This window comes from Saccopteryx leptura, chromosome 3 (genome assembly GCF_036850995.1).
Source record: "Saccopteryx leptura isolate mSacLep1 chromosome 3, mSacLep1_pri_phased_curated, whole genome shotgun sequence".
In the NCBI taxonomy this organism is placed as follows: domain Eukaryota; kingdom Metazoa; phylum Chordata; class Mammalia; order Chiroptera; family Emballonuridae; genus Saccopteryx; species Saccopteryx leptura.
This window is the reverse complement of record NC_089505.1, coordinates 212,641,740-212,667,698: the sequence shown is the minus strand read 5'-3', so window position 1 is coordinate 212,667,698 and position 25,959 is coordinate 212,641,740. Positions and strand designations below refer to the sequence as shown.

Below are 25,959 nucleotides of genomic sequence, written 5' to 3'. Positions count from 1 at the left end.
CTCCCTCACTTAAGAAGAAAAATGTTCACAATGTATTTGGAGAGGAGGTTACAGTATATGTACCACTCATTAGAAATATGTATAACATATGCATAGCAAAAACACTGAAAAAAATCTTATCAAATATCTGGGTTATGAGAGATTTTGGTTTTTTGTCTTTATTTTATTTTATTATTTTTATTTATTCATTCATTTTAGAGAAGAAAGACAGAGAGAGAAAGATAGAGAGAGAAGGGGGGGAGGAGCAGGAAGCATCAACTCCCATATGTGCCTTGACTGGGCAAGCCCAGGGTTTTGAACCAGCAACCTCAGCATTTCCAGGTCGATGCTTGATCCACTGTGCCACCACAAGTCAGGCTGTTTTTTGTCTTTAAATGAATGTGTATTGGTAATCAGGAAAATATATTAAAAGACTCAATACACATTCTATTAAAGAAAGATTAGAAGAATAAAATAGTAATAATCCTACTACTCAAGGTCACTCATCAATTTTTTCATGTAATTATTTTTAATTTTTATTTTTTTTTGACAGAGAGTCAGAGAGAGGGACAGATAGGGACAGACAGGCAGGAAGGGAGAGAGATGAGAAGCATCAATTCTTCATTGTGGCACCTTAGTGGTTCACTGATTGCTTTCTCATATGTGCCTTGACCAGGAATGTGGGGGGCGGCTATAGCAAAGCAAGTGACTCCTTGCTCAAGCAAGTGACCTTGGAGTCACGTCTATGATCCCACACTCAAGCCAGCAACCCTGTGCTCAAGTTGGCAACCTTGGGGTTTTGAAGCTGGCTCCTCCGCCTCCCAGTCTGATGCTCTATCCACTGTGCCACCGCCTGGTCAGACTTCTTTATTCTTTATACGTAGGTCTTTTTAAAAGTTTTTGTTCCCCGATAGAAAGACAGGGACAGACAGGGAGAGAGATGAGAAGTATTAACTTGTAGTGTGGCACTTTAGTGTTCACTGATTGCTTCTCATATGTTCCTTGATGGAGGGGGCGCTGCAGCCAAGCCATTGACCGCTTGTTTAAGCCAGTGACCTTGGGCTCAAGCCAGCGACCTTGGGCTTCAAGCCAGTGACCCCACAGGATCATGTCAATGATCCCATGCTCAAGTTGGTGACTCCCACTCAAGCAGGTGACCTCATTCAAGCTGGTGAACCTGTGCTCAAACCAGCATCTCAGGAGTTTGAACCTGGGACCTCAGTGTCCATTGTGCCACCACCAGGCAGGCAATGTATACGTAATTTTTAGTAGTTACGTAAAGGGCTGTACTTCATTCCTATTTTGGGACATTTAAGTTGTATTAAAGGTTTTGCTGTTATATGTAATGCACAATAAATATCTTTGTGCATAATTTTTTTCTCTATTTGAAGTTATTTCTTTAGGACAGGTTTTTAGAAATGTAGTTATTGGGTAGATTTTGACAGGCATTCTGGGACTACAGGGAAGAAGAGGCACAAACACTTTCAGGATTGATGCTGTATATATATGTAACCAATCTGGAGGCCCATAATATCAGGTTGTCATACTATGTAGTATATATGCCAAGAGATCATTGGGTTAAGGTGGTAATGTGTGTAATGTTTAAGTTTAACAGAGTACAGAGATTAATGGGAGATTGCTTTACCTTGTTACCTATAATCTTCCCTAATTCTCTGATATGAAAGTCACCTCTGTTTTCATTGAATAACAAAAGCATATTGAGTATGTTCCTCACACAGCACTTTCCCATTCTCTCTTGTTTTATATGTTATTTGTATTTTTGTATGCAAAGAGTCCCTTGAAGTCAGGCCTCTTGTTTTTACCTCATCTAGCAATGTTTTGAATTTGGCTTATGTTACATGATTAGAAAAAGGAAGGAAAAAAGCATTTAACAACTTTCTGAGGTCTTCTATCTTTTATGTAATATTACTGGGTTTTTAAAATTTTTTTTTATTTTTCTGAAGTTGGAAACGGGGAGGCAGTCAGACAGACTCCCGCATGCACCCGACGGGGATCCACCCAGCACGCCCACCAGGGGGCGATGCTCTGCCCATCTGGGGCGTTGCTCTGTTGTAACCAGAGCCATTCTAGCACCTGAGGCAGAGGCCATAGAGCCATCCTCAGCGCCTGGACCAACTTTGCTCCAATGGAGCCTTGGCTGCGGGAGGGGAAGAGAGAAACAGAGAGGAAGGAGAGGGGCAGGGGTTGAGAAGCAAATGAGTGCTTCTCCTGTGTGCCCTGGCTGGGAATCAAACCCGGGACTCCTACACGCCAGGCCGACGCTCTACCACTGAGCCAACCGGCCAGGGCCAATATTACTGTTTTAAAAGATATTTCAGAAAGCTGCTAACATAGCTTAGAATAGACTGCAGAGTCTGACCTGTGGTGGTATAGTAGATAAAGCATCAACCTAGAATGTTGAGATTGCTGGTTCAAAACCCCATTAAAATCTGGGCTTGCCCAGTCAAGGCACATCTGAGAAGCAACTACTCTGAGTTGGTAACTTCCCACTCATTCCCCTCCCCTTTTCTTTTTCTCTCTACCCTCCTACCCTCTCTACAAAAATAAATAAATAAATAAATAAGGTAGATTATAGAAATGAAACAAATAAAGAGAACAACAAAAAATTTAAAAACAGAAATGAAAAATGGACCTGAATTATTTATATTATATTATATTTATTTATTTGAGTTGAGCCCTACTACTCTTGTAGAGGTTATACTCTGATGTAAAACTTTGGCAAAAGTTGACTGCTTCCCTGGCAAAATGTAAGGTTGCAGTAGGAATTATTTATTTTTATTTTATTATTTTTTAAAGATTTTATTTATTGATTTGAGAAAAAGGGAGAGAGAAAGGAGGAGGAAGTGTGGGAAACATCAACTCATTGTTGCTTTTTTTTTTTTTTTTTTTTTTTTTTTTTTACAGAGACAGAGAAAGGGATAGATAGGGACAAACAGGAATGGAAAGAGATAAGCATCAATCATCAATTTTTCATTGCGGCACTTTAGATGTTCATTGATTACCTTCTCATATGTGCCTTGACCGCGGGCCTTCAGCAGACCGAGTGACCCCTTGCTCAAGCCAGTGACCTTGGGTCCAAGCTGGGGAGCTTTTGCTCAAAGCAGATGAGGCCACGCTGAAGCTGGTGACCTCAGGGTCTCAAACCTGGGTCCTTCCGCATCCTAGTCCAACACTCTCCACTGCATCACTGCCTGGTCAGGCTCATTGTTGCTTCTTGTTTGTGCTCTGCCCTATGACCACACAGCCTTCCAGGTTAATGCTCTGTCCACTGGGCAACTATGGGTCAGGCTAGGTACTCTTTTTTTTGGTTGTCTGACTTCTTTGTCCAGTTTGGCTTCTGTCTACTTCCTCTTTCCTTCCGTTTGGGTGGGTGTTCAAGTAGCTTGTGAATTGAGAATCTTTAATGTCTTAATGTTCTGTATTATCAGTACACTTACACTTGTTATTGACTTTCCTCAGGTTGGATTTTGATGATGATGGAGAAGGAAACAGTAAATTTTTGAGGTAAGATTTTAAAAAAATTTCTCTAAATTTCTGATATTAAAAATTAACTCATGATCTTTCTATTTCTGACTTTTGATATTTTTGTCTTTAGGTGAATGCTTTTAAGGAGAATGCTTCATCCTAAAACTAAATTTTCCTATTATATTGTACTGCATAAAATTTTTAAGCATTCTGTTAATAGCTGCAGAGGAAGGGCCTCTTTGAGAGGATGGCAGAGAATTTATAGGACCATCTGTGTCAGTTATCTATTGCTGTGTGAGTGGCTTAAAAATAATTTCTTATTTCTTAGAATTCTGTGGACTAGGTGGGTAGTTATTCTGTTCATCTTTTTTAGACTCCATTATAAGACTGTGTTCAGCTGGCTGGTCAGCTGGGAACTAGATTCAGCTGAGATGGCTGGCTATCTCTTTCTTTGTGGTCTTTTATCCTTAAGGAAGCCAGGAGGCCAGGCCAGGTTTCTTTACACGGTAATGGCTACAATCCAGAGGGTAAGTCCTTATCCTTTGGATTGTAGGATTTATTAGAACTTATGATAAGTACCATAAATGCTTATCAAGCCTCTGCTTTGTATTGAGATTTGCTGATGTTCCATTGGCCAAAGCAAGTCCTATTTCTAAATCTGAGTAGATTCCCCCAATGTGGAAGGGGGCCTGTCTACACTAGGGAGTAGATACGGGGAAGTGTGGTTCTTTGGTGGGTCTTCCTCTGATACCCATTGACTTCTCCTACAGAACAGGAATTGGAATTTGTATATTTGAATAGTGACTCTTTCGGAGCACTTGAAATAACTTTCCAATATATTAGTGGAGTTCTTTCAGAGATGGGAAACATTTATTCTTGCAGAGACCAATTACTTGGCTTTGTTTTTAAGTAAGGAAAGCAATAAGAGTCACAGAAATGAAGATAACCTTGACTGCAACCTGCTTTTTTTTCTTTCCAAAGTTGAGAATACAGGGGTGGGCAAAAGGTTAATAATAGTAATAAATAATATAATACTTAATAAATAAATAATACAAGAATAAATCCTTTGTTTTGCAGACTCATATCTGTAAACCTACTTTTCCCCACTCCTGTATTATCTAGGTAGTATCTGCATTACAGAGTAGCAACCATTTGAGAAATAATTAATGCCTTTTTTTTTTTTCCATTTTTCTGAAGCTGGAAACAGGGAGAGATAGTCAGACAGACTCCCGCATGCGCCCGACCGGGATCCACCCAGCACGCCCACCAGGGGCGATGCTCTGCCCATCCTGGGCGTCGCCATATTGCGACCAGAGCCATTCTAGTGCCTGAGGCAGAGGCCACAGAGCCATCCCCAGCGCCCGGGCCATCTTTGCTCCAATGGAGCCTTGGCTGCGGGAGGGGAAGAGAGAGACAGAGAGGAAAGCGCGGCGGAGGGGTGGAGAAGCAAATGGACGCTTCTCCTGTGTGCCCTGGCCGGGAATCGAACCCGGGTCCTCCGCACGCTAGGCCGACGCTCTACCGCTGAGCCAACCGGCCAGGGCCCCCTTTTTTTTTTTTTTTTGAGAGAGAGAGACAGAAGGGAGAGAGATGAAAAGCATCAACTCATAGTTGCAGCACTTTAGTTGTTCATTGATTGTTTCTCATATGTGCTTTGACTGGGGGTTTCCTAGCCAAGCCATTGACTCCTTGCTTGAAGCCCGCTGACCTTTGAGCTCAAGCCAGCAATCATGGGATCATGTTGATGATGCTACGTTCAAGCTGGTGTCCCCGCACTCAAGCTAGTCAGCCTGTGCTCAAGTCAGATAAGCCTCTGTGCTTAAGCTGATGACCTCAGGGTTTTGAACCTGGGACCTCCACATCCCAGGTTGACACTATCCACTGCGCCACCACTGGCAGGCAGGAGACATATTCTTTAAAAAGTTATTTTATTATGTCAGTGCCCCAATTTGATTTATTAGTTTTATTAACTGAGTTTTTTTTTTTTTTTTACAGAGAGAGAAAGTGAGTCAGAGAGAGGGATAGACAGACAGGAATGGAGAGAGATGAGAAGCATCAATCATTAGTTTTTCATTGCGCATTGCAACACCTTAGTTGTTCATTGTTTGTTTTCTCATATGCGGGCCTTCAGCAGACTGAGTAACCCCTTGCTGGAGCCAGCGATTTTGGGTTCAAGCTGGTGGGCTTTTTGCTCAAACCAGATGAGCCTGCACCCAAGCTGGCGACCTCGGGGTCGCAAACCTGGGTCCTCCGCATCCCAGTCCAATGCTCTATCCACTGCGCCACCGCTTGGTCAGGCTATTAACTGAGTTTTAAAAAGTAATATACATATATGTTCATAATCTCAGTTTTTGTCTTTGCTTGCCATTGTTTAGTTTTATAATACTAAATTTTGTCAGTCTTTTTTCTTTTTTTGTGAGAGAGATAGACAGGAAGGGAAAGAGATGAGAAGCATCAATTCTTTGTTGCGGCTTCTTAGTTGTTCATTGTTTGCTTTCTCATATGTGCCTTGACTGAGGGGCTGCAGCAGAGTGAGGATCTGTTTGCTCAAGCCAGCGACCTTGGGCTTCAAGCCAGTGACCTTGGTCTTCAAGCCAGCTACCTTTTGAGCTCAAGCCAGCGACCGTGAGGTCATATTTATGATCCCACGCTCAAGCTGGTGAGCCTACATTCAAGCCAGATGAGCCCGTGCTCAAGCCAGTGACTTTAGGGTTTCAAACCTGGGTCCTCAACATCCCAGGCCAACGCTGTATCCACTGTGCCACTGCTTGATCAGATTTCTTTCTTTTTAAGTAATGTTTAAAGTTAAGGCTTGTACTGCTAGCTACTGACTAGTTGGTGAACCCTTCAGATATTCTTGAAAACAATGATTGTGACTTGGCCACCATAAAGAAATATTTGGAGCCTGACATATGGTAGCACAATGGACAAAGCACCAACCAGGAATGGTGAGGTCGCTGGTTCAAAACCCTGGGCTTTCCCAGTCAAGGCACATACCAGATGCAGCTACTATAACCCTGGTGGGGTCGCGACCCACAGGTTGAGAACCGTTGTACTATAAGCTGATGTTTCCCACTCCTCCCTCCCTTTCTCTTTCTCTCTCTCCTTTCTCTAAAATCAATAAGTAAAATCTTTTTTAAAATTGGGGTTCTAGCTGGTGGCTCAGTAGTTAGAGCATTGGCCTGGCATATTGATGTCCTAGGTTCGTTTCTTGGTCAGGGCACATAGGATATGCGACCCTCTGCTTTTGTCCTCTACTCTCTCCCCCTTTTCTCCTTCTTCCCCTCCTGCAGCCAGTGACTTGATTGGTTCAAGCCTGGCCCCAGGTGCTAAGGATAGCTTATTGGTCCGAGTCCATCAACCTCTGGTGCTAAAAATAGCTTGGTACTTGGCCCCAGACAGGGTTGCTGGGAGGATCCTGGTTGGGATGCATTAGTGAGTCTGTCTCACTATCACCCCTCCACTCACTTAAAAAAAATTTTTTTTCCCCCTTTCTGTTTGGCTCAGTGGTAGAGTGTCAGTCCAGCATCTGGATGTCCCGGGTTTGATTCCTGGTTAGGGCACACAGGAGAAGTGCACATCTGCTTCTCCACCTCTCCACCTTCTTGCTTCTCTCTTGCTCTTTTACCCTTCTGCAGCCATGGCTCAATTGGAGCGAGTTGGTCCCAGGCACTGAGGATGGCTCCTTGGCCTCTACCTCAGGCCTAGGAAGAGCTCAGTTGCTGAGCAATGGAGCAATGCCTCAAATGGGCAGAGCATTGCTCCCTAGTGGGCTTGCTGGGTGGATCTCGGTCAGGGTGCATGGGGGAAAGTCTGTCTCTGCCTCCCCTCCTCTCACTGAATTTTTAAAAAATTTTTTAAAAACCCTCTTTTTTTGCAAAATATTTGAGAAAATAATTCTGCAGCTCTTGAGTGTCAATAAGATGCTTTAATTTCTGGGAAAGATACTTCTTCAAACTGTTCTGGGAATTTCTCTAATTGGGATAGACACTTTTTTTTTAAAAACAGAGACAGAGAGAGAGAGAGAGAGAGAGAGATAGGGACAGATAGACAGGAACGGAGAGAGATGAGAAGCATCAATCATCAGTTTTTTGTTGCGACACCTTAGTTGTTCATTGATTGATTTCTCATATGTGCCTTGACCGTGGGCCTTCAGCAGCCTGAAAACCCCTTGTTCAAGCCAGCAACCTTGGGCTCAAGCTGGTGAGCCTTGCTCAAACCAGATGAGCCTGTGCTCAAGGTGGTGACCTTGGGGTCTCGAACCTGGGTTGTCTGCATCCCAGTTCGACGCTCTATTCACTGCGCCACTGCCTGGTCAGGCAGGATAGACACTGTTAATAGAATTGTATTGTGTAAATGAATGGGTTGAGCAGTGGTCGGCAAACTACAGCTCGCGAGCCACATGCAGCTCTTTGGCCCTGTGGCCCCTTGAGTGTGGCCAGCTTAGGAGTATCCTAATTAAGTTAATAACAGTGTACCTACCTATATAGTTTAAGTTTAAAAAATTTGGCTCTCGCCCTGGCCGGTTGGCTCAGTGGTAGAGCGTCGGCCTGGCGTGCAGAAGTCCCGGGTTCGATTTCCGCCAGGGTACACAGGAGAAGCGCCCATCTGCTTCTCCACCCCTCCCCCTCTCCTCCTCTCTGTCTCCCTCTTCCCCTCCCGCAGCTGAGGCTCCACTGGAGCAAAGATGGCCCGGGCGCTGGGGATGGCTCCTCGGCCTCTGCCCCAGGCGCTAGAGTGGCTCTGGTCGCAACAGAGCGACGCCCCGGAGGGGCAGAGCATCGCCTCCTGGTGGGCAGAGCGTGCCCCCTGGTGGGCTTGCTGGGTGGATCCCGGTCGGGCGCATGCGGGAGTCTGTCTGACTGTCTTTCCCCGTTTCTGGCTTCAGAAAAATACAGAAAAACAAAAAAATTGGCTCTCAAAAGAAAATTCAGTCGTTGTACTGTTGATATTTGGCTCTGTTGACTAATGAGTTTGCCGACCACTGGGTTAGAGGTAACCACTAGTTTTATTTATTTATACCTATCAATTAGGTATACTCTGTCGAGCCTTGAGTCATTGCCTTTATTTCTACAAAATTTGGTAGTCACAAAGTACAGTTGACATTTGAACAACATAGGTTTAAACTGTGTGGGTTCAGCCTGAACTGTGGTGGCACAGTGGATAAAGTGTCGACCTGTAATGTTGTGGTTACTGGTTTAAAACCTTGTGATTGCCCAGTCAAGGCACATGTGGGAGTTGATACTTCCTGCTCCTTCCCCCTTCTCTCTCTCTTCTCTCTAAAATGAGTAAAACCAAAAAAAAAAAGTTTATATATTTCGCCTGACCTGTGGTGGTACAGTGGATAAAGCGTCAACCTGGAACGCTGAGGTTGTAGGTTTGAAACCCTGGGCTTGCGTGGTCGAGGCATATATGGGAGTTGATGCTTCCTGCTCCTCCCCTGTCTCTTTCTCTCTCTCTTCTCTAAAATGATTAAATATAATCTTAAAAAGCAAAACAGCCCTGGCTGGTAGGCTCAGTGGTAGAGTGTCAGCCTGGTGTGCAGGAGTCCTTGGTTCGATTCCCAGCGAGGGCACACAGGAGAAGCGCCCATCTGCTTCTCCACCCCTCCCCCTCTCCTTCCTCTCTGTCTCTCTCTTCCCCTCCCGCAGCCAGGGCTCTATTGGAGCAAAGTTGGCCCCTGGCGCTGAGGGTGGTTCTATGGCCTCTGCCTCAGGCACTAGAATGGCTCTGGTTGCAACAGAGCAAGGCCCCAGATGGGCAGAGCATTGGCCCCTGGTGGGCATGCCGGGTGGATCCCAGTGGGACGCATGCAGGAGTCTGTCTGACTGCCTCCCCGTTTCCAACTTCAGAAACAAACAATCAAACAAACAAAAAAACCCAAAACAAAACAAAAACAAAAACAACAAAAAACCTAAATTGGGTGGGTCCACTTATATGTGGATGTTTTTCAATAAATACAGATTTGGCCATCCATATCCCTGGGTTTCACATATGCAGATTCAACTAACCATAGATCAAAACAGAATTTTACATCCATGGTGTTGAATCCACAGATGTGAAAGGCTGATGTTACATTGCTCTATGCCAGAGGTCGGGAACCTATGGCTTGCGAGCCAGATGTGGCTCTTTTGATGGTTGCATCTTGCTCGCAGACAAATCTTTAATAAAAAAATAATAATGTTAAAAATATAAAACATTCTCATGTATTACAATCCATTCATTTCCTACCACTCATGTTCATGGTTGCGGGTGGCTGGAGCCAATCACAGTTGTCCTCTGGGACAGCATCAAATTTTTATTGGGGCCCTGGCCGGTTGGCTCAGCGGTAGAGCGTCGGCCTGGCGTGTGGGGAACCCGGGTTCGATTCCCGGCCAGGGCACATAGGAGAAGCGCCCATTTGCTTCTCCACCCCCCCCTTCCTCTCTGTCTCTCTCTTCCCCTCCCGCAGCCAAGGCTCCATTGGAGCCAAGATGGCCCGGGCGCTGGGGATGGCTCCTTGGCCTCTGCCCCAGGCGCTAGAGTGGCTCTGGTCGCGACAGAGTGACGCCCCAGAGGGGCAGAGCATCGCCCCCTGGTGGGCAGAGCGTCGCCCCCTGGTGGGCGTGCCCGGTGGAACCAGGTCGGGCACATGCGGGATTCTGTCTGACTGTCTCTCCCCGTTTCCAGCTTCAGAAAAATACAAAAAAAAAAAAAAAATTTTATTTATTGGATAATGCCTAACGTACATGGGTGGTTGTATAGCTCTCATGGGATTACATTTTAAATTATGTGGCGTTCATGGCTCTCTCAGCCAAAAAGGTTCCTGATCCCTGCTCTATGCCCTTTTATGTAAGGGACTTGAGCATGTGTGGATTTTGGTATCCATGGGAGATTCCTGGAACCAGTTTCACGTGGATATCAAGGGATGACTTAAGTTTCTGGGGAGTCAAAAGTTACATGCAGAGCCTGACCAGGCCGTGGCACAGTGGATAGAGCCTTGGACTGGGACATGGAGGACCCAGGTTTAAAACCCTGAGATCGCCCACTTGAGCGCAGGCTCATCTGGTTGGTTTGAGCAAGGCTCACCAGCTTGAGCCTAAGGTCGCAGGCTTGAGCAAGGAGTCACTTACTCTGCTGTAGCCCCCAGAGAAGGCACATGAGAAAGCAATCAATGAACAACTAAGGTGCCGCAAAGAAGAATTGATACTTCTCATCTCTCTCCTTTCCTATCTGTGTGTGTTCCTATCTGTCCCTCTCTCTATCTTTGTCACAAAAAGAAAAAAAGTTACATGCAGAATTTTGACTTCATAGGGGTTGGTGCTTCTAACTCCTTTGTTCAAGGGTCAACTATATATGCAAATTTAAAAAGTTACATTTGTCCTTTCCTCAGCCATAATAAAAGACTCACAATTCATCTTACCAAGTAAGTCATTATGCTTGAGAGAGTTATCATAAAGTTTTTTTTGTTTTGTTTTGTTTTTTTTTCCTGAAGTTGAAAACGGGAAGGGAGTCAGACAGACTCCCGCATGCGCCCGACCAGGATCCACTCGGCATGCCCACCAGGGGGCGATGCTCTGCCCATCTGGGGCGTTGCTCTATTGCAACCAGGGCCATTCTAGCACCTGAGGCAGAAGCCATGGAGCCATCCTCAGCGCCCGGGGCAACTTTGCTCCAATGGAGCCTTGGCTACAGGAGGGGAAGAAAGAGACAGAGAGGAAGGGGGGGGGGTGGAGAAGCAAATGGGTGCTTCTCCTGTGTGCCCTGGCAGGGAATCAAACCGGGACTCCTGCACGCCAGGCCGACGCTCTACCACTGAGCCAATCAGCCAGGGCCTCATAAAGGTTTTTTTTAATTTGGTCATTAATACATTTTTGTTTTTTAACAATTGGAATTTTCTCCTGGTCATTGAGTGAAAGCCTTATGTACATTTTATCTATAAATCAACATTAAATCTCATTGGTACATTCTACTTTTTTTCTTTTAGCAAAAGAAAGAGGGAAAAGAGAGATGAGAAGTATTAACTCACAATTGCTTTACTTTAGTCGTTGAATGAGTGCTTTGACTGGGAGTGAGGGGCTCAAGCCGAATCAGTGACCCTTGTTCAAGCCAGCAATCTTGGGGTATAGCCAGTGACCTTGGGATCATCCCAGTGATCCTGTGCTCAATCCAGTGACCTTGGGGTGTTGAACTGGGGACCTCAGCGTCCTGGGCTGATGCTCAGTCTACTATGACACCACCAGTCAGGATTACCTGTGGTTCTTTTTTTTTTTTTACAGAGACAGAGAGTAAGTCAGAGAGAGGGATAGATAGGGACAGACAGACAGGAATGGAGAGAGATGAGAAGCATCAATCATCAGTTTTTCATTGCGCGTTGCAACACCTTAATTGTTCATTGATTGCTTTCTCATATGTGCCTTGACCGCAGGCCTTCAGCAGACTGAGTAAGCCCTTGTTGGACCCAGCGACCTTGGGTTCAATCTGGTAGGCTTTTTGCTCAAACCAGATGAGCCCACGCTCAAGCTGGTGACCTCGGGGTCTCGAACCTGGGTCCTCTGCATCCCAGTCCGATGCTCTATCCACTGTGCCACCGCCTGGTCAGGCTACCTGTGGTTCTTGATCAGATCAGAAGTCTGAGGAAGGTCCCAAGGTTCTGCATTCTAGTAGATTTCTAGGTAGTACTGCTGCTTCTGGTCCACTGAGCACACTTGAAGAGCAAGGATACTGAAGACGCATTCTTGAGATTCAGTGTAGGTTACTTGTTTTCATTAGGAGTTTGTAGCATTTATTAGGATTTATAGCATATTTTGTGTCCTAGAAACAGACCATTTTTCTTTGACTTGAAATTCCACTATAGCTCCATGTTTATCCATCATTCCACTTCCACTCTCTAGTTATTTTCAAAACGTTTGAAAATTCTTAGGTCATTTATTAGCCTGTGAAGAAACTAAAATTCTGGCTCTTAATTTTATAACTAGTTTAGCTGCAAATTTTTTGAGACTTACCTATCTTCCAGAAGCACTTTCTGCCCAAAGTTGATCTTTGCTTATAATGTGGCAATGAGCGGAGGAAAGTTTTAATCATTCATAATAACATTTTAATCTTTTTTTCCTTTTTTTATTGAATTTATTGGGGTGACACTGGTTAACAAAATTCTTAAGTTTTCAGATGCACAGTTCTACAACACATCATTTGTACACTGTAGTATGTGTTCAATTTGGGCATTATTTTTATCCTCTTTTATGGTTTCTGTAGTAGCAAGTAGTTTTATCAGCTTATTAAGTAGACGTTGTTGGAATGAATGGATGGGTTGTGTTTCTTTGATCAAAGAAATAAAGTGCATTGTTTGAATCGTAATCTGAAATTATCTCTTAAAAACTATACACATCAAATGAAACAGAAATGGGAGAAAATATTTGCAAATCATATATAATAAAGAGTTAATATCCCATAGTACAGGGTGGGGCAAAGGTAGGTTTATAGTTAAGAGTATATTAAACAGTTTATTCTTACATTATTTTATTTATTAATGTATTTTCTATATGAACAACTGTAGACCTACTTTTGCCCCATCCTGTTTATGAAGAACTCCTATAACTCAATAACAACAACAACAACAGAATAAATGGTTAAAAAATGGGTGAGCTCTGGCTGGGTAGCTCAGTTGCTTAGAGCATCATCCCAATACTCCGAAGTTGTGGGTTTGATCCCTGGGGAGGGCACATATAAGAATGAACCAAATCAGTGTTTCTCTCTCCCTTTGTCTCTCTCTAAAATCAACAGAAAAAATTTTTTTTAATTAAAAATAAAAAACAGGCAAAGTTTTTTGAATGGACATTTCTTGAAAGAAGATACACAAATGGCCAGAATATGAAAAGAAGTTCAATACCATTAATCACTGGAGAAATACGGATTGAAACTACAATGAGATATTGCCACATGCCCATTAGGATGGCCACCATAAAAATAGTAATGACAAGTGTTGGCAAGGATGTGGAGGAACTAGAACTCTTGTGCACTGTTGTTGGGAATGTGAAATGGAGCAATCACTACAGAAAACAATATAGAGGTTCCTCAAAAAATTAAAAACAGCCTGACTTGTGGTGGCAAAGAGAATAACGCATTTACCTGGCATGCTGAGGTCACTGGTTTGAAACCCCAGGCTTGCCCAGTCAAGGTGCATATGAGAAGAAGCTAGTACAAGTTGATTCTTCCTGTTCCTTCCCCTCCTTTTTTTCTCTCACCTTTCTCTAAAATCAATCAATAATTTTTTTTTTTTAATTTAAAACAATTACCATATGACCCAGCAGCCCCACTGATGGTTATGTATTCAGAAGAATTTAAAGCAGGGTCTTGGAGAGATATTTGTATGCTCATGTTCTTTGCCCCATTTTTCACAATAGCCAAGAGGTAGAAGCAACCATATACCCATGGACAGATTAATAGATTAAGAAAATGTGGTATACTGTATATACCCAATGGACTATTATTCAGCCTTAAAAAAGAAGGAAACCCTGTCATTTGTATGAACATTGAGGACATTATACTAAGTGAAATAAGCAAGATAAGACAAAAAGAGACTAATACATTTGACCCTTGAACAACTCAGGTTAGGGGCACTGATTGCTGGCACAATTAGAAATTTGAGTATATGTCAGCCCTCTGCATGTGTGGATTCCCACCATGGGTCGAAAATACAGTTGACCCTTTAACAGCTCAGGCTTCAACTGCATGGATCCACATAACCATGTATATATTTGGACCCACACAGTTCAAACCTGCTTTGTTCAAGGGTCAGCTGTGCTGTATGATTCTACTTATACAAGATATCTAAACGAATCAAAATCAGAAAAACAAAGTAAAATGATAGTTGCCAGGAGCTGGTTGGTGGTGGTGTGGGGAGTTGGAACGGAAAGATATTGTTCAGTGAGTGTTAGTTTCAGATTTGAGATGAAAAAGTTCTAGAGATCTATTGCACAACAGAGTTAGTATAGTTAGCACTACTGAATGGTACACTTAAAAATGATTAAGATGGTAAGTTTTTTGGTTTTGTTTTTTTGTGACAGAGTCAGAGGGACAGATAGAGACAGACAGACAGGAAGGGAGAGAGATGAGAAGCATCAATTCTTCATTGCGGTTCCTTAGTTGTTCATTGATTGCTTTCTCATATGTGCCTTGACCGTGGGGCTACAGCAGACCGAGTGACCCCTTGCTCGAGCCAGCGACCTTGGGTCCAAACTGGTGAGCTTTTGCTCAAACCAGATGAGCCCATGCTCAAGCTGGCAACCTCTGGGTCTTGAATCTGGGTCCTCCGCATCCCAGTTCGACATTCTATCCACTGCGCCACCGCCTGGTCAGGCAGGATGATAAGTTTTATGTTGTGTTTTTTGCTATAATTCAAAACAAAACAAAACAAAACAAACCCCTAAACTGTCCCTAACTGTAGAGTTGTGTTAACAAGACAGTCTACTGTGCCTCATGAGATCATCTTTTTTTTTTTTTTGAGTGTCTGATAAGTAAAGGTAAAGGAGACATCAGAAACTTGAAAACTTGTAATGGGTTTTTAAAGTTCTGTGTGATGCTCTTATATTTGTGGATTTATGGTGCTTTCCCATTGGCTTTTTTTATTTCCTGTTGAATATTTTTACACTTTCTAGTTTTCATTTCAGAGTTAAATGGATATAACAAGTGTAATGCTTTGGATTAATTTTTTTTTTTCTCCTTCAGGTGTGATGATGATCAGATATCTAATGATAAGGAAAGGTTTGCCAGGTAATATAACATCTTGGTCTGTGTTGTAGGACCAGGCAATTCAAGCATACTGAGTTTTAATTTGATATCATTGAGAAATAATTCCTCTGTCCAGCCTCTTTTCTGTTCTGAAAGCTGGTGAACTTAGTGTTATAATAATGATCATTTATGTTCAAGTAACATGGTTTCAAACTATGACTCCAAACTAATGGTATATTTTATACAAAGTTTTGTAAAACTTTTATGACAGGTAGCTATGCTATGTGCTTTCTGGGTATCCACAGGAACACAAGCAATGTGGATTTCTTGGTTGCATTTAATATTAAGTAAATCTACAAAATAAAATGTTTTTATTCTTTTAAAAATGTTAACAGAAACAGTTTTTTTGTGGAAATGAGTTTTGATTGAAATAAATTTGTTTAAATTATTTCTCAGGATGAAAAATACTTTGGTTTTTATTAAACCATAAATCTTTATTTATTTATTTAGACATAGAATGAGAGTGAGAGGGACAGACAGGAAAGAGAGAGTTGAGAAGCATCAACTCCATGGTTGAGCCACTTTAGTTGTTCATTGATAGCTTTTTCATATGTTCCTTGACCTGGAGGCTCCAGCTGAGCCCGGGACCCTTGTTCAAGCAAGTGACCTTGGGCTCAAACCAGCAACCTGTGGGCTCAAGCCAGCAATCATGGGGTCAAGTCTATGCTCCCATGCTCAAGCTGGTGATCCTGCACTCAAGCCCAATATGCCCACGCTTAAGCCGCGACCTCAGGGTTTCAAACCTGGGTCCTCAGTATCCTTGGCCGACGCTCTATTCACTGTGCTACCACCTAGTCAGGCTCAACAATAAATCCCTTTCAACTCAGATATTGGGTTTTATTTTTAGAAAGTTCACCCTGTATATTATTAAATAGTAAATTGTTTTTTGAAAAACTGAGTTTACAGCTACCTCAGAAAAATGAGTAATTCAAAATCTAGTGCTTAACTGTGAACATAGTATTTATTTATTACTAATGCTGCTGGTTTCTGGGGACCATACTTTGAGGACCACTGTTGTAGATAGAGGGCTAGGAAATATCAGTTTAAGTAGTTTAAAACTTCTCTGAAGCAGTAAGATACCATGATAGGCTTTGAATGAGGGGATACTACTGTATAAAATTCATATAGGGGCCCTGGCCAGTTGGCTCAGTGGTAGAGCGTCAGCCTGGCGTGCAGAAGTACCGGGTTCGATTCCCGGCCAGGGCACACAGGAGAAGCGCCCGTCTGCTTCTCTACCCCTCCCCCTCTCCTTCCTCTCTGTCTCTCTCTTCCCCTCCCGCAGCTGAGGCTCCACTGGAGCAAAGATGGCCCGGACGCTGGGGATGGCTCCTCGGCCTCTGCCCCAGGCGCTGGAGTGGCTCTGGTCGCAGCGGAGCGACGCCCTGGAGGGGCCGAGCATCGCCCCCTGGTGGGCAGAGTGTCGCCCCCTGGTGGGCGTGCCGGGTGGATCCCAGTCAGGCGCATACGGGAGTCTCTGGCTGTCTCTCCCCGTTTCCAGCTTCAGAAAAATACAGAAAAAAAAATTCATATAGGAATTTTCTATAGTAGTATATAGGATTGACAAAAGAGAAGCACTCAAGTCAGGGAGGCAGTTAGGAGGCTGTTGAAGTAATAAGACAGCTATAAAATCATGAGGGCCAGAGGTAGAGTGTGGACAGTGGCGATAGGAGAGGAGTGAATTTAAGAGGTTTTTGAAGAATTTATCAAAGTAGATACTTATGAACACTTTAGGATGTGAACCATCTCTAAAATGAGCAGTTCATCATAGATATTTGGGAAACAGTTTTTCAAGCTGCATTAGAAAGTCAGGCACCAAATAGTAGTGGTGGTATGGGTTTGCAGTCTCTGGACTGAAATTCCAAAAAGCTATGAAAACTTGATCTGAACTATTTTGGTCTTATTTGCCCTTACAGTGAACATTTATATATTTATGTATTTCATTCAGAGATATTAGAGTGGATAAGGGATTATGGAATTGTAGTAGGACGGCGCAGTAGTAATAGGAATTATATATATATATATATATATATTTGGTTTTAAAAAATTTTATTTATTGATTTTGATTTTTCTAAATTAAAAAAAAAATTATTATTTTTTTTTAGAGAGAGAGGCGGGGAAAGAGAAACATCAATTTGTTGTTCCACCCATTAATGCATTCATTGGTTGATTGTTGTATGTGTCCTGACCAGGGATCAAACCCGCAATAATGGGACAGTACTCAAACCAACTAAGCTACCTGGCCAGACTTTATTTAGTGATTTTTAGAGAGAAAGAAGAAGGGAGAGAGAAAGAAAGAGAGGGAGAGAAACATTGATTTGTTGTTTCACTCATTTATACATTCATTGGTTGATTCGTGTATGTGCCCTGACCAGGGGTTGAATCCACAACCTTGGCATATTGGAACAATGCTGTAATAAACTGAGCTACCTAGACAAAGCCAGGGATTTTAGATACTTTAACTTTATTTTAAACAATACAACTTATTCCTCTAAGATAATATTTTTTAAACTAGTTTACCTCATATATCTTTCTTGGAAATTCAGTAGAGAGTTTTCAAAGGCTGAAATTGTATGCATTTTCTTAGCTTTACAAAATTATTTGTAGTTTGTTAAGGAACTATAATAACCTGACAAACATGAAATTAAGCAACATAATATCACTCCATTCTCTTTTCTCTGCTTGTTAGCATATGTAAATTTTCACATACATAAAAGTTCTCATAGTTAATATGTTATTTTGGGTCTTTTTTTTCCCTGCTGGATGTTTTATAGAAAGTTTGTCATATATTGATAGTCATTGTGCTTATCATTTTTAATAGCCTATTAATATGTCATATTTTCCTTAGACATTTTAGGCTTCTTTATCTATTTATGTATATATTTAAAATGTAAATGATGACTGATACATTGGCCTACCAAAACCTTGGTATTTCCTCAGTTGCTACCAATCCTTTCAGTATTTCAGTTTTCCAGAGAAACTTAGTGGTAACCCTTTGTAGACCCCTCAAGAGGAGGGAGAGTTGATACTGGGGACCCAGTAGTGTGTGGCTTTATTGCAGAGAAGCAGTAGAGTGACTGAACAGAAATTTACTACTTCAGGATAAAATCAATGATAGGAGAAACCAGAAACCTAGCTCTTAGTTTGACTTACATAATTTTCCAGTAAAACCTGGTTGGTTATTCTGTCTATGAGTACATGTGTGCATGCCTGTGTGTTACAGAGAGATTGTATTTGTGAATATCACTTTTTTTCCCAGATTGAGAGCAGTGTGTGAGAATGATATTCCTTTGTTTGTTTCTATTTCAATCTGTATATCCTTGGTTTCTGTAGAGATTGATTGGCAAAATGCTTTTCTGTGTTCAGATTATATTAATTTGTAATACTATTAGCTTTCCTTTTGTGTTGACCTTTGTCTTATAAGTTACCCTACATTTTGTCTATCCTAACAGATGGCTTTGTAGAGTTAACAGGCATGGTTCCTGTCCATATTTCCATTTTTACTCTGTTCTCTGAATCTATTTTGTTCTATGTATTTCCTTTTCCCTTTCCTTTCCTGTCCTTTCTCCCTCCTGGTGTTCCCTCTTTTCTTCTTTCTTTCTTTGTTTCTTTCTTTGTTTCTTTCTTTGTTTCTTTCTTTCTTTTTATTTAAATTTTAGCTTAGTTCATTAATTCTGTTTTTAGGTCGGATGATGAGCAGAGCTCTGCGGATAAAGAGAGACTCGCCAGGTAGGAGAACAGTATCTTTTAGCATGATGAAGTAGATAACACTGCTTTTTCTATCCTTTTTCTTACTCTGCTCTTTTCTTCCCCTTTCTCTGTGTTTTTCCATATCTGTGGCAAGGGAAGACAAGATTTTTAAGAAGTTTATGTGTGATGGGAACTTTGGCTTCCCCCATCAGAAAGTGAGTGGTGAGTTGAGGGAACTTTACATAGAAATTTAAGAAATTGCTTTTAGTTTTCTCTTTTCCTCCTTGTCTTAGCACTAAGTTGCACAGAACAAAAAAGCTTTTAGAGACAATACAACTGTGCCAGTTGGTGCTTTAGCAGGAAAATACTTTTATCAGAAGATTAATTAATATGCCTGTGTTTGCAATTAGTTTGTGGCCTTTAGGCCTTAGCTTTTACTTCACACCTCTCTAGAAAGCTCACCCTTATTTTTCTGTGTAGACTCACAGCCTAAATTACTATGTCTCGGCAATACTGGTGTTATTTTGGTGATTGAATCTTATGTGGTTTCCCAGAAAAGTTTCAGCAGCTTTAATAAGGCTATTTAAAAGATCAGCCTTCTGGACTTATCTGTCAGATACTAGGAAGATAGGTGCTTTAAGTTTGAGAGTAGAATTTTATGTTTCTTAGACAAAGAAACTAAGAAACTACATATATAAGGATCTCTGTGGTAAGACCTTTTCTCTGTTTTTCTGTTTTCTGTGATTTGGGACAATTCTGTAGGAGATAGCTCATTGATCCCAAAACCTGTTTTTACTACTTTCCCCCCCTCTTATCTGTCATTACCTCTTTGAGCTGGGTCATAAGCTTATTCTGCCATTTTAACTCATGCCTCCCACTAACTCTTTCCCCTTCAGAGAACTGATTTGGCCTGGTGTGGGAGAAAGAGCACTGGCATTGCGTTCATTGGGTGTGAAGGTCATTTAATTAAACTGCCTGACCTTAGTTTGCTCTTCTCATAAAAAGGAGATTTATGTTAGATTAGTTTTATTTTTTTCTGTTTTGACAAAGAACTTTTGTTCAAATAGAATCTTTCTGTAGTAATAGTAATAAATAAAAACATAAAGTGAAGCTGCCCAGGTAGCAGAAATGTAGCATGTTGTTTGGTTCTCATCTCAGTATTGGAGATGTGAGAACTTACCCTGAGTCATCTGTGTGGAAAGCAAGAACTATTGGGCTTTTAAAAAATCCAATTTGAAAGTACTGGATTATTATTTTTAAAATGATATCATAGGCCCTGGCCGGTTGGCTCAGCGGTAGAGCGTTGGCCTGGCGTGCGGGGGACCCGGGTTTGATTCCTGGCCAGGGCACATAGGAGAAGCGCCCATTTGCTTCTCCACCCTCCCCCCTCCTTCCTCTCTGTCTCTCTCTTCCCCTCCTGCAGCCGAGGCTCCATTGGAGCAGGGATGGCCCGGGCGCTGGGGATGGCTCCTTGGCCTCTGCCCCAGGCGCTAGAGTGGCTCTGGTCGCGGCAGAGCGACGCCCCGGAGGGGCAGAGCATCGCCCCCTGGTGGGCGGAGCGTCGCCCCTGGTGGGCATGCGGGGTGGATCCCGGTCCGGCGCATGCGGGAGTCTGTCTGACTGTCTCCCCTTTCCAGCTTCAGAAAAAATACAAAAAAAAAAAAAAAAAAAGTAAAATGATATCATTCTGTTTTGATTTTGAGAATGTCAGTATTGGAGATGTGAGCAACTTACCCTGATGGAATACAAAATGTCTGTTTCCAGCCTTTTCATCCTCCTCCCTACTCCTTTCCTACTCTCCAATTCACTTAGTCCCAAACTGGGGACCCCATAAGGGACTCTAGGAGATGATGTCTTACAATCTCTTGAGCTCGGTGCACTGGCACCACACCAAGATAGAGAAGGTAGGACTTTGTGCGTTAGTAGGACAAATAAAACTTCAAAATCTTTTAATTCTGTCATCCAGTACTGAGAATAAGAGGGAAGCTTAACAAACAATATTTTATATTTTCACCAGTTGTTTAAAAACATACACTTTATAGACCAATGGTATTGATACTATCAATTCTTGTAGAAGCTATTGAGCAACAACATCTTTGTGTTGAAAAAATTGGTCATTTTTAGTTTTCAGCCTGTAGATAGCTGAATTAGTAAACACAAGTCAGCCAAGCTGAGATTATTGTCTTTCAGGAACTTAAGTGACTAAAATCAACATTTTTTTTTTTTTTTGCATTTTTCTGAAGCTGGAAACAGGGAGAGACAGTCAGACAGACTCCCGCATGCGCCCGACCGGGATCCACCTGGCACACCCACCAGGGGCTACACTCTGCCCACCAGGGGGCGATGCTCTGCCCATCCTGGGCGTCGCCATGTTGCGACCAGAGCCACTCCAGCACCTGAGGCAGAGGCCACAGAGCCATCCCCAGCGCCTGGGCCATCTTTGCTCCAGTGGAGCCTTGGCTGCGGGAGGGAAAGAGAGAGACAGAGAGGAAGGCGCGGCAGAGGGGCAGAGAAGCAAATGGGCGCTTCTCCTGTGTGCCCTGGCCGGGAATCGAACCCGGGTCCTCCGCATGCTAGGCCGACGCTCTACCGCTGAGCCAACCGGCCAGGGCCAAGACTGTCATTTCTTAAAACATTTTTTGTTCTGAAGTAGTGGTAACTTACATAGAAGGTGAAATTTCCAGGAGAATTGCTAATACCTGCTTACTCTCTGTCCACCTTGTTAGTTTCTGTTTCTAGCTCGCTCTGCATGAGAAGATTGGCCAAGCTTACTCTAACTTTTGGGATTTCAGCATCCCTAAATGTAAATACCACATATCTTTAGCAGCTGACTTGGTATCCATATCACTCTCCTTGCCTCCAAATGTTCAGATGTAACCATTTGGATAGGACTTCTCCTCTCTTTCTCTCTATACAGGGAAAATCATAGTGAAATTGAACGACGGCGACGGAACAAGATGACAGCCTACATCACAGAACTGTCAGATATGGTGCCCACCTGTAGTGCCCTGGCTCGAAAACCAGACAAGCTAACCATCTTACGCATGGCAGTTTCTCACATGAAGTCCTTGCGAGGAACTGGCAACACGTCCGCTGATGGTTCCTACAAGCCGTCTTTCCTCACTGACCAGGTCTCTGGGGTGGACAGCTCAGAGAGAATCTAGAATCTGTTGAAAGTTTTGATCTTTTTGGAGTAGGTGACCATAATCCTGAATACTGGGAGTCATAGTAGAGCTGAATCTGTAGATTGTTTAGAACAGGGGTTTTCAACTGCTGGTCAGTGGTCTGGTCACGGAAATTTCATGCCAGTCCACGAAAGAATAACCACCGTACTGTGTGTTTAGATTATAGACCCAATGACCTTAGTCGAATTCACTTATGGTCAGGGTAACATCTAACTTAGTGGCCCCTGAAATAAATCTCCTATGTTCACCAGTCTCCAAGTATGAAAAGATTGAAAACCACTGGTTTAAAGGACAAGAATTCAGCTCTTAAGGAGAAATTCAGACCATAGGAAAAGTGAATTTTAATCCCTGGATATACCATTTATTAGCATTGGAAAAGTGAGAAGTAGAGAAGACATGTGGAAACTATTTAGCAAGCTTGTGAGTGTTTTAGAACTTTACTCATAAATATAGCCTGTAAGGTGGAAGGAAGAACAGATGAATCACCAGGTGAAGAGCTGACTGTGTCTGTGGAACCAGTCCTCTTCCTTGGCCATAGGTTTATAGAAGATGAAAGAAATTTATTTCTTATTCCTGAGGCAGCTTCCAGTTGTAGTGATAAAATGAGTCTAATAGGTGGTGGTCAATGCTTAGTGAAATACTGTTATATTTGATGCATTATGAAAAGAATTGAGAAGGCAAAAACATTACCAGACTTTTGTGAACTCAGTCTGAATATGCATGTGTGAGTGGAAGAATATATACATAACTGAAAAACAATAGGAAAATGTATACCAAAAAGATGCCTTAAAGGCCCTGGCCTATTGGCTTAATACATAGAGTGTCAGCTCAGCATATGGACATCCTGGGTTTGATTCCTGGTCAAGGCACACAAGAGAAGCAACCATTTGCTTCTCTCCCCCACCTCCGAGGCCCTTCTGTCCCTCTTCTCCCATAGCCAGTGCCTCGATTGGTTCAAGCATAGGCTGCTGGGAGCTGAGGATGGCTCAGTTGGTCCCAGTGTTAGTTTCAGGCACTAAAAATAGCTTGGTTGATTTGAGCATAAGCCCCAGATGGGGGTTTGCTGGGTGGATCCTGGTCGGGAGTGCATAAAAAAAGGTCTTTGCTGACCGTCCTCCCTTAGGCCTGGTCATTCTATTTACTTTAGCCATCCCTCCAGTATATATCTACTGTACCTAGTCCCATGTAAATTAAAATTTTTAAGGGCATTTCTTTTTTTTTTATTTTTTTAAGTGAGAGGAGGGGAGATAGGCAAACTCCTGCTTGTGTCCTCACCAGGATCCACCCAGCAACCCCTGCCTGGGGTCGATGCTCCAGTCAACCAAGCTATTTTTAGTGCCTACGGCTGATGTACTTGGACCAACCAAGCCATTCTCAGTTCCTGGGCCAATGTTTGAACCAGTCAAGACACTGGCTGTGGGAGGAGAAGAGGAACAGAAGGGGGAGAGAGAAGGGGAGAGAAGAAGATGGTTGCTTCTCTTGTGCTCTGACTGGGAATCAAACCCAGGATGTCCATACACTGGGCCAATGCTCTATCCACTGAAGCAACTGGCCAGGGAGCAAAGACTTCTAAGAGTAAGGAAGCCATATTCTGTTTTGATTAAGAAAAGCACAGGGCCCTGGCCGGTTGGCTCAGTGGTAGAGAGTTAGCCTGGCGTGCAGGAGTCCTGGGTTCGATTTCTGGCCAGAGCACACAGGAGAAGCGTCCATCTGCTTCTCCACCCCTCCCCCTCTCCTTCCTCTCTGTCTCTTCCCCTCCTGCAGCCGAGGCTCCATTGGAGCAAAGTTGGCCTGAGTGCTGAGGATGGCTCTGTGGCCCCTGCCTCAGGTGCTAGAATGGCTGTGGATGCAACAGAGATGCCCCAGAGGGGCGGAGCATCGCCTCCTGGTGGGCATGCCAGGTGGATCCCGGTCGGGCACATGCGGGAGTCTGTCTGACTGCCTCCCCATTTCCAGCTTCAGAAAAATGCAAAAAGAAAAGAAAAGAAAAGAAAAGCACAGGGTTGCTTGACCTGTGGTGGCGCAGTAGATAAAACCTCGAACTGGAAATGCTGAGGTCACCAGTTCAAAACCCTGGGCTTGCCTGGTCAAGGCACTTACGGGAGTTGATGCTTCCAGCTCCTCCCCCTTTTGTCTATCCTCTCTCTCTGTCTCTCCCTCTCCTCTCTAAAATGAATAAATAAAAAAAAGAAAAAGAAAAGTACAGGGTTATTGCAGAAATTTTTGGAAAATCCAGAAAGTATGAGGAAGAAAAAAATTAGCCTTTAATGCCACTCTTTTATTCAAAGGATTTGAAAGGAAGGAAGGAATATGATTTGGAAGAAAGCAAGAAGAATTTTACAAATAGTATGATCTATATGAAAGCACAGATAGTACAGATTTTATATATATGTGCATCAAAGTAGTCGTTCAACAAACTCCAGATATGCACATTTTGTGGCCTAACCAGGTGCTTTGTGCTCTGAGAAACATAAAGAATGATAAGAGATTGTCACTAATGGAAACACACATGTAAATAAATCACAATAATATAATCAAGGTACAGTAGTAAGTCCTATAGAAGTGCAAATGTGGAAAACAAAGAATAGGGGAATAGTGTAAATTTTGGGAATAACTTAACCAATGCAAAAACAAAACCTAGTAAGAATGATTGAGATATTCAAAGAAAATCAAGTAGTTTCAACATGCCTTGGGAGATGATGACAGAAAGATAGGCTGAGAGGTAATGATGGAATAATATTATGTTAAAGAATTTAGATTTTGCCTGACCAGGTGGTGGCGCAGTGGATAGAGCATCGGACTGGGATGCGGAAGGACCCAGGTTCGAGACCCTGAGGTCGCCAGCTTGAGCGCGGGCTCATCTGGCTTGAGCAAAGAGCTCACCAGCTTGGACCCAAAGTCGCTGGCTCCAGCAGGGGGTTACTCGGTCTGCTGAAGGCCCACGGTCAAGGCACATGTGAGAAAGCAATCAATGAACAACTAAGAAGTCGCAACGCGCAACGAGAAACTGATGATTGATGCTTCTCATCTCTCTCTGTTCCTGTCTGTCTGTCCCTGTCTATCTCTGCCTCTGTAAAAAAAAAAAAAAAAAAAAAAAAAAGAATTTAGATTTTAATTTTTAGGCAGTGGCGAGCCATAAAAAATGTATTAGTAGGTGTGCTAGCATTTTAAGAATGGATTGGAGAGTGAAAGCAGGGAGACCACTTAATTAGTCTTGATATAAGATGACTAGGACAATGACTTGGTATTGGAAAATGGAACAGATAAAACTGAGTATGAGAGAGATTAGATAGATTTTGAGACATGTAGCCAGAGACAAAGGAGATACAGTACTGTTAAGAAATGCTAGAAGAGCAAAGAGGACTCTTTTTTGGAAGAGGAAATAATACATGTTTTAAGATGTTGAAATTGAGTTGCAAATAGAGTACCTGTTTGAAAGTGTTCTAGATACTAGAACTTTAGGTCTGTTTAAAGCTCAAGAGAAAAAGCAAGTTTAGAGATATAGATTTGGTTATCATTTCATAGCAGGGAGGGGTGGATGTGATTTCTCAAGGAGAGGTTATGGTAACTTACAATAGAACATTCTAAATTCAAGTCTATGTTTAATTTAAGCCTTGAACAAAGGAAAGGGAACCTGAAGCAGAGAAGGGACACTTAATAAGGAAGCAAGCGTTGGAATGCTATGTCATAGAAGCTAGGAGAAAATAAAATTTATAGGATAGAATGGTTAACGTCAGATTTTGCAGAATAGGTAAAATGATAAAGACCCAGGAAAGGGGTTTTGAATGGGCAGTTAGGATGATTTGACTTGGCAATTAGTAACCTCTGAAAAAAACGTGAGTGCTGTGTTTTA

General features: G+C 42.7%; 1 protein-coding gene across 7 annotated transcripts in view; it reads left to right on the top strand.

Moving 5' to 3' along the window:
• Nucleotides 1-25,959, top strand: part of ARNT (aryl hydrocarbon receptor nuclear translocator) — an 86,812-nt gene that overhangs the window by 33,497 nt on the left and 27,356 nt on the right. For 5 of the 7 annotated variants that reach the window (XM_066377424.1, XM_066377427.1, XM_066377426.1 and 2 more), the window contains 4 exons: nucleotides 3,460-3,504; nucleotides 15,172-15,216; nucleotides 18,916-18,960; nucleotides 21,839-22,052. In XM_066377424.1, coding sequence (XP_066233521.1) covers nucleotides 3,460-3,504; nucleotides 15,172-15,216; nucleotides 18,916-18,960; nucleotides 21,839-22,052 — 349 coding nt within the window. The remainder of the gene's footprint in view (nucleotides 1-3,459; nucleotides 3,505-15,171; nucleotides 15,217-18,915; nucleotides 18,961-21,838; nucleotides 22,053-25,959) is intronic. The other 2 variants (XM_066377429.1, XM_066377428.1) reach the window with 1 other exon arrangement.